We start from the raw sequence: 9,259 nt of genomic DNA, 5'->3' as shown, positions 1-9,259 counted from the left end.
GCTCCGGAATGGTCCGGAGGTGAAGATCGGTATATTGGACGAAGGGTATTGGAGTCCGGAATTGTTCCAGGGGTACCAGGTGATGACCAGCGTGTCCGAAAGGAGTTTCGGAGGCCCCGGCAAGCGTTGGGGGGCCCAATGGGCCAAGGGGAGAGGGAACATTAGCCCACTAAGGGGCTGAGCGCCCCTCCCACCCCATCTCACGTAACCAGGAGAGGTGGGGCGCCACCCCCAGGGCAGCCGCCCCTCCCGGCTTGGGGGGCAAGTTTCCTGGGGGGGTGGGGGCGCCCAAACCCATCTAGGGTTTCCCCTGTGGCCGCCGCCCCTCCCCTAGGGAACCCTAGGGCGCCTCCCCCTCCTCCCTTTCCCCTATATATAGTGAGGGAGAGAGAGAGGGCAGTCGCACCCTTCCCCTGGCGCAGCCCTCTCCCACCTCCAACACCTCGTCCTCCTCCGTAGTGCTTGGCGAAGCCCTGCCGGAGAACCACGAGCTCCATCACCACCATGCCGTCGTGCTGTCGGAGTTTTCCCTCAACTTCTCCTCTCCCCTTGTTGGATCAAGAAGGAGGAGACGTCCCCGGGGCTGTACGTGTGTTGAACGCGGAGGCACCGTTGTTCGGCGCTTATCATCGGTGATTTGGATCACGACGAGTACGACTCCATCAACCCCGTTCTCTTGAACGCTCCGCTTAGCGATCTACAAGGGTATGTAGATGCACTCCCCTCTCCCTCGTTGCTAAATGACTCCATAGATTGATCTTGGTGATGCATAGAAAATTTTAAAATTCTGCTACGTTCCCCAACACCTTCTGTCTTGGCAGAGGTTCTGCATCGGAGGAAAAGGATAGTTACCTCTTCACCATCTGCGTGGCTGGCCTTTGTATCATCCTGATAGTAATCAGTGTCAATAAGATGAATAAAAAAGGAGCCAAGAGAGTCAAGATCTACCTCAGGCGCATTGTCCAAAGTGAAGAGATTAGTTGCATCTGCCTTCTTTTTGACAGGTTTCTTGGAAGCCTTGGTCTTGGTCCTGACTTTCTTGGCCGGCTTATCTTGCAATTTCTTGCTCCAAAAGGGAGCATCAGCTTGAGAAGGAAGCAAACCAAGATGAAAAATGTGCAATGCAATATGGATAATGATTATAAGAAAATTGAGATAAGGGACTTACGGCTGGAGCCGGGTTAAGAGTGCAGAAGGGGTTCAGCCCCACTTTGTTGCAAGTCTATAAACTCTTGTTGAGCAGAGTCTTAGTCATATCATTGATCTATTTATCTTCTAGACAGATTGGAGAGTAACACAGCGGATCTTTGACATCGCCGGTATACTCACACATTAAGCCAGGTCGGCGGCTTAAGGGTAAGATTCTCCATGCGACGCAGCATCGAACCAGATCGACTCCAGTCAAACCATTGGCCATTAAGGCTCTAATCTTTGAAAAAATAGGCATATATTTGGCCCGTTCTCCTATGCTGATCCGTTCTGGGAGAGGATGTCTGTTGCTAAGCCGGCTTTCACGGTAACCCGGCAGAGGATTTTCACCTTCTGGAGATGTGTCTTTGCAGAAAAACCAAATCTGGTTCCAGTCCTTCGGATGACTGGGGGATATGGCGGCAGGAAAAGTGGCTTCTTTCCGCCTCTGAATCGAAATCCACCTAGTTCTAGACTGGGCCCGTCTGTGAACTCGGTCTGGCGGTTCAAGTAATAGAATTCCCTGAACAATTCTACAATGGGCTCTTGTTGAAGGTACACTTCGCCGAAAACTTGAAAGTTGCAGATGTTTGAAACAGAGTTGGGCCCGATATCTTGCAGATGGAGTTGGAAGAAATGCAGCACATCACGGAAGAATTTTGAGCTGGGTGGGGTAAACCCCCGAAACATATGATCGGTAAAAACTATGACTTCACCTTCTTTTGGGTCAGGGGTGGTTTCTGTTCCTGGGACTCTCCAATGGATAACGTCTTTTGCAACTAAGGCACCCACTTGGACATACTCATTCATCGTCTGTTCTGTGACCCGGGAGGTGACCTAGTTGCATGAAGTGACAGTTTTGGTCATTTGGTTGATGAAAAGCCTAGAAAGGAAAAGTATTGCCGGATTAAGGTTATGATGTTAAGTCGTCCGGTGATCAAAAAGTAAGTGCATTATGCAAGGCCAATTCGTATGTAGAGAATACGTGCTATAAAGGTTGGCATGATTAAACCGGAAGACGATGCCGGGTTATACAGATTCTGAACACATACTGACGGTTTAAAGCGGGGCTAATGGTGTTTGGCGGGTTACGGCCTATCATATAAGCCGCCCGCGCGGCTGCAGTTCACAAGTATCTCAAGACCTATAAGTGAAATTTTGCCAAGTACTGAACAAACAGGTTCCACGGTTCAGTTCTACGATTTTGGATCTACAGCAGTTCAAAAAATAAAATAAATCTCAAACCTAAGGTTGCGGCAGTGGAAGAACTCATGTATTCAGATGGGATCTAGTACCGGAGGTGCCGTCCGTTTGGCACTAGGATCATCGGTGATTTGGATCACGACGAGTACGACTCCATCAACCCCGTTCACTTGAACGCTTCCGCTTAGCGATCTACAAGGGTATGTAGATGCACTCCCCTCTCCCTCGTTGCTAAATGACTCCATAGATTGATCTTGGTGATGCATAGAAAATTTTAAAATTCTGCTACGTTCCCCAACACCTTCTGTCTTGGCAGAGGTTCTGCATCGGAGGAAAAGGATAGTTACCTCTTCACCATCTGCGTGGCTGGCCTTTGTATCATCCTGATAGTAATCAGTGTCAATAAGATGAATAAAAAAGGAGCCAAGAGAGTCAAGATCTACCTCAGGCGCATTGTCCAAAGTGAAGAGATTAGTTGCATCTGCCTTCTTTTTGACAGGTTTCTTGGAAGCCTTGGTCTTGGTCCTGACTTTCTTGGCCGGCTTATCTTGCAATTTCTTGCTCCAAAAGGGAGCATCAGCTTGAGAAGGAAGCAAACCAAGATGAAAAATGTGCAATGCAATATGGATAATGATTATAAGAAAATTGAGATAAGGGACTTACGGCTGGAGCCGGGTTAAGAGTGCAGAAGGGGTTCAGCCCCACTTTGTTGCAAGTCTATAAACTCTTGTTGAGCAGAGTCTTAGTCATATCATTGATCTATTTATCTTCTAGACAGATTGGAGAGTAACACAGCGGATCTTTGACATCGCCGGTATACTCACACATTAAGCCAGGTCGGCGGCTTAAGGGTAAGATTCTCCATGCGACGCAGCATCGAACCAGATCGACTCCAGTCAAACCATTGGCCATTAAGGCTCTAATCTTTGAAAAAATAGGCATATATTTGGCCCGTTCTCCTATGCTGATCCGTTCTGGGAGAGGATGTCTGTTGCTAAGCCGGCTTTCACGGTAACCCGGCAGAGGATTTTCACCTTCTGGAGATGTGTCTTTGCAGAAAAACCAAATCTGGTTCCAGTCCTTCGGATGACTGGGGGATATGGCGGCAGGAAAAGTGGCTTCTTTCCGCCTCTGAATCGAAATCCACCTAGTTCTAGACTGGGCCCGTCTGTGAACTCGGTCTGGCGGTTCAAGTAATAGAATTCCCTGAACAATTCTACAATGGGCTCTTGTTGAAGGTACACTTCGCCGAAAACTTGAAAGTTGCAGATGTTTGAAACAGAGTTGGGCCCGATATCTTGCAGATGGAGTTGGAAGAAATGCAGCACATCACGGAAGAATTTTGAGCTGGGTGGGGTAAACCCCCGAAACATATGATCGGTAAAAACTATGACTTCACCTTCTTTTGGGTCAGGGGTGGTTTCTGTTCCTGGGACTCTCCAATGGATAACGTCTTTTGCAACTAAGGCACCCACTTGGACATACTCATTCATCGTCTGTTCTGTGACCCGGGAGGTGACCTAGTTGCATGAAGTGACAGTTTTGGTCATTTGGTTGATGAAAAGCCTAGAAAGGAAAAGTATTGCCGGATTAAGGTTATGATGTTAAGTCGTCCGGTGATCAAAAAGTAAGTGCATTATGCAAGGCCAATTCGTATGTAGAGAATACGTGCTATAAAGGTTGGCATGATTAAACCGGAAGACGATGCCGGGTTATACAGATTCTGAACACATACTGACGGTTTAAAGCGGGGCTAATGGTGTTTGGCGGGTTACGGCCTATCATATAAGCCGCCCGCGCGGCTGCAGTTCACAAGTATCTCAAGACCTATAAGTGAAATTTTGCCAAGTACTGAACAAACAGGTTCCACGGTTCAGTTCTACGATTTTGGATCTACAGCAGTTCAAAAAATAAAATAAATCTCAAACCTAAGGTTGCGGCAGTGGAAGAACTCATGTATTCAGATGGGATCTAGTACAGAAAGGGCACCCTCTACGATTGGAAAGGGATGCTAGAACTACTGCCGCACAACTTCAGTGTCGTGTTCAGATCCAACTACGCGTTCTAAAGAGAAAAATGAAGAACACCTACGAATGGCGAAAACCCTAATGCAGATCTGCTATGAGGAAAGGTGAGTACTTACGGACGCTGATGAACAACAGAAGTCCGCCGCCAGTTTTCTGGTCTATTCAGGTCGATGCAGCGGCCGAAGTTGAAGTTGTTGGGGAAGGATGGCGGTGGCGAAGCTCGGTTGCAGTGGAGTCGCGAGGAGGGAGAAGAAGATGTGAGGGCAGGGGTAAAAGGTGAAAAGAAGGGCCCCCCTGTCCCTATTTATAAGGAAGTGACTAGATGGCATGCGCGGGAATCGAGGAGGCCAAAAATGATTATGTGGCCATATGGACGCCTCGATTTTCGGGAGGTCTATTAAGGTAAAAGATCTGTTGAGATGTCCTGGGCTTTGTGCGGAGTTAACGCGCATGATGTCATGGCAGGTTACCATGGTTCTGTGGTGTGACGTCATGGCGGGTTACAGCGAATTGGTAAGGAATTGATGATGGAAGATTCTGCTAAGTCAAGTGGTGAAGATTGATGTGAACAAGTTTAAATCAACCTAGGGCCTAATGTTGGGGATATAACTACTAGGTATGACCCGCCCAGGAGGGGTCGGGTCATGCCATTGGCGACTTAAAGACAAAGAGGCCCGATAAGGTCCAAGAAGACATGAAGATGGCAGTTCATAGAGCAAGCCTATTGAGGGCCCAAGACCCAGAAGCGACTTGAGGCCCAAAGGTGTGAGCCGCCATATGTTAACCTGTTTTGTAAGGCAGGTTTAGTTAGAAACCGAGCCGGTTACGTTTGTATGAGCCCGCCGGGACTCTGTAAGCCGCCGAACATCAATCTGTATATAAAGAGGTGACCCGGCGGCGGGTTAACTTAAGAAACAGACAATCGAGAACTAGGTCAAACGTATTCGCTCCCTTGTAATTGAAACTTAAGCAATACAACTAGAAGCAGGACGTAAGCTTTTACCTCGTTGAGAGGGGCCGAACCTAGGTAAAACTCTATGTGTCCTTTGTTCCGTTCAACCCCTTCAAGCTAACCTAGTGCGATGGTTCCACACCTAAGTCCTTTCACTACGGCATCTATCATGGCAAAACCATGACACAGGGGGTTTTCTGCAAAAGCAAAAAACTGACTTAAAGCTAGCCTATGGGTTGATTACCTGAAACATAAGGGGGTTTCCTGTAAAAATGAAAATCTAATTTGAAATTGAACTACAAGTTGATTATCAGAAACATCAAGATGTTTTCTATAAAATAGCATTGACGGACTAAGATACCTGTTCACTTTATTAGTGATAGATAGATATATAAACATGGGCCGCTTCCGTGCCGCTTTTTCTCGTGGCTTGCTATGAAGAACCTTTGTTGGACCTCAGACAGACTAGATCGAAGGGGTTTGGCTCATCAAGACTATCTGTTCTACAATCAACATGAGGAGACGATTACACACATCCTACTTGCGTCTTTGCGGGGACGATTTGGTTCTCGCTATGGAGCTCTATGGGGACGCCAGACCTAATGCCAACGGTTGACGACACTTTGGTGGAGAGGTGTACCACGAGAAGCTCAACTAGGTGCCCGCAAAAGGAGTTGAGGGCGATCATTACACTAACCTTATGGGAGCTATAGAAGCATCCTAATGCGGTCGTCTTCGATGGAGTAGCCCCATCGCTTGCGCAAACAGTCAAGAATATAGAGCGTGACGGGCGGACGTGGAGATGAGCTGGACTACTTAAAGCAGGACTTATTTCTAGTACTTTGGTGCTCTAGCTCTAGCTAACAGGAACCTATGTCTAGTGGATGTTTTGTTTCACCTTACTTCATGTAGTACCATCTTTTCTCTGTACCCAGCATAGTGCTAATGACATTTTGCCCTATAGTAGACGTCTTAACGGCGAGCCTTTACCAGCGGGATTACTCGAACTCGCTATCCTTCCTTCCCCTTTTCCTATCTCTCAGTCTGTATGAACTGAAAATTTCCGTGATCAATGCGAAGGGGGCAGCCCGGTTTCCACAAATAGCTAACAGGAGTGGACCAAAACATGATTATGGGCAACCAAAGTCATCTAACGAACCCTTGCGATTGCAGGCATAATCCAAGAGACAAGACAACCACGGTTGCACAGGAACACTACTGGATGAACATCCAGCTTACAGTTCATCACTAGCAAAAGGACGCAGTGTGTCAGAGCCTACCCACTACAGGCACATGGCTAACCAATGTGAGTTTTTGGTTATAGTCTAGTTTAGTGGCGCACCAGAACAGACGGTTCAGGTAGCAGCAGCATCCCAGGAAGCCATCTGATATTGCAATCTCACCTAGAAGGCATGCAGATCAAAATTTTGGCATTCCCAAGTTTTCAGACCCGGTCAAAGATCTGTGCTGGCCTTGCTCCCTTCGCCTGTAGGGTTTTCAGGTACAGCTGATTGTGGTTGATCTTGCTGCTGTCCTCCGCTTGTTTCAGGATGGAAATTGATGGGGAACTTGGTGACCCGGGGCTTGTCGGTCAAAATATTTCTCTGCACCCGGTCAATCAGCAGCTTCGCCGGGGGTTCTTCCCTAAGTTGCTCATCATCATAATCATTGTTCACGTAGTAGCCTACTCTGATGAACTCCTGCCCCATGTATGAACAGGTCAACAAAAGCACCGTGACACCGATTATGTCCTCCTCGCGGATCTTTGAGGGATCAGGGGGGTCGGCCTGAAAACAAAAACAGACATATCAGTCTGGTGTTGCAAATTTTAATCTGAGGTAGGAGCAAAGCAGCTGCCCAACTGTAATATGAACAGGCAGAACTCTGTGCAGTTGTGAAACATCATTTTCATATCAGAGTTCATGATGCAGATCACAGAGTCGTAGATCAGTAACCTATTTACCTCCAGAACAAAACGGTATGTCCCAACATTCACAGGGCCAACAAGCACACTCTCAAGTTGCTGATCATAGTTCTCATCTTCAGCCGATCCAACATATATAAGCTTCCACTCCAGATCTGGAAGGCCGACCAACAAACTCATTGTTAGTACTTCACCAGACTCAGCCAGGATAAGAACAGCATTATACTCATGGTACTCATAACAAATGGTAGGTTCAATATTTAATAGGTCAAAACTATACAGATGCAAAACGGCTATTTTTTTAGTCATGGAAAGTTTTGCACATCTTCTCATTAAGGGGAGGTGTGTATTATTATTAAAGGAGATTATCAGAAGGAAAAATGTCCACTGCCCTCACATGCGCATAAACACATACCAAACAGAAACAGAAACACCAACAAGCTCCTTCTACAATATCAGTAATTGTTAATTCACCAAGAAAACAATATGAGAATGATAAGAAAATAGTCACCAAAGGCATAACGACAATTTGATGTGACACCCAATTAATATTGGTTAGTAGAAAGAAATGCTTCAGCAAATTGGTCAACAACTATGTCTTATGCCCAAACAGAAGATAAAAAAAAGTGCCACGATAAAGAAGTGGCAAGATAAGAATATATCAATCATGATCCTATCATCAAGAGCTGTCTTCCCATGATCATCATCACTACACTAATGTAAGCAGAGATGAAACATGAACATGAATTCCTGTAACTATTCTATAAACCATAGATTTTTACACAGAGAACTAATCAAATGTTGACATCCAAATCAATCTCCTGGGATGTAGATGCACATGCCAAGTATAATATACATTTGCTAGACCAGGAAAGTGGCAACTCACAAATTATCCTTATTTTGTTCAGTCTGTAGTATCGATTTCATACAAGAACCAGTGCATTTTTCATTATTGTAACTATACATGATTTTCGTTAAATATGCATCACTATAGAATCATATTTTTATCGGCAAGTATCATAAACAAAATAGAACATAATGAAACACGTAAAGCTCCAGAAAACTGTACTCATCGTCGCCGCCTTAATTTTAGAGAACTCAACTAAAAGAACCTGTAGACTAGTCAAATATACCTTAATAGCATGGCCCTATTTAATACACTGTATCCAACAGTCTAACAATCATCAATTAAAACCGTTGATTCTTAAACTGAAGATTAACATTCACAAACCAGAGTCCATCAAACTTGCATAGTAGAATACCAGAAGCATAGCATCTACACACAATATACATGTTGCATGGTGAAGAAGACATTTACTTTGCACATAAAGTGAATGAAAAACACACATATTTCTACCTAGACCACTTAAATTGTATATGTCAGTCATCCCATGTTCATATAATCAGTTGCAGTGAAGGATTCTGAATCTAACACTAGACAAATTCACTGTAACAGGCCAATACATTTCCCAGAGGTAATTGGTCTAGTACCAACTGAGACCATACACATCATGATAACAGGCGGCTTATCAGACCAATCTCTGCTACTTTCTGCTAAAACTTGTATAGCTACCAGAGCTCTGTTTCAATGTCAAAGCAGAAGGAAATGATCTAATAATTCCCTTCACTCGTCAAAATGGACTAATCACAAACTAGGGTAAATCTAGGACACCCATCCACAATTCCGAGCAACTTACTCAATCCAATCGAGTACAGTAACTGCTCCACCACCACTCTAAAACCCTAGAATACAAGCCGCAATAACCGCAGGCTCCAACCCCTACTTCAACAGCCTCGCATATCCAGCAATCGAATCGGAAGAACAACCATGAATCATGACAACATGGAAACGAGCGCCCGCCAAACAAGAGCAGCAGAGAAGTTCGCGCCGGCGGCGGGGGAAGGGGGGGGGGGGGGGGAGGGCGGGGAGCACGCGGCCCCCCCACGGAGGCGGGGCAGGGTGGC

The 9,259-nt window shown here is 45.8% G+C and overlaps 1 protein-coding gene across 1 annotated transcript; it reads right to left on the bottom strand.

Annotated features, from left to right (window-relative positions):
* Positions 1-6,516: 6,516 nt before the first annotated feature.
* Positions 6,517-7,773, bottom strand: LOC125532451 (probable histone chaperone ASF1A). The gene is made up of 2 exons (XM_048696509.1): positions 7,334-7,773; positions 6,517-7,157 (listed from the first exon to the last, which is right to left on the bottom strand). Exons 1-2 carry the CDS (start codon positions 7,625-7,627, stop codon positions 6,825-6,827), a joined length of 627 nt encoding a protein of 208 aa, XP_048552466.1. The 5' UTR covers positions 7,628-7,773; the 3' UTR covers positions 6,517-6,824.
* Positions 7,774-9,259: the final 1,486 nt, after the last annotated feature.

Source organism: Triticum urartu, unplaced genomic scaffold (assembly GCF_003073215.2).
Source record: "Triticum urartu cultivar G1812 unplaced genomic scaffold, Tu2.1 TuUngrouped_contig_9966, whole genome shotgun sequence".
NCBI classification, from domain to species: domain Eukaryota; kingdom Viridiplantae; phylum Streptophyta; class Magnoliopsida; order Poales; family Poaceae; genus Triticum; species Triticum urartu.
The sequence above is the reverse complement of the archived record's forward strand: the minus strand, read 5'-3'. Positions and strand labels throughout refer to the sequence as shown.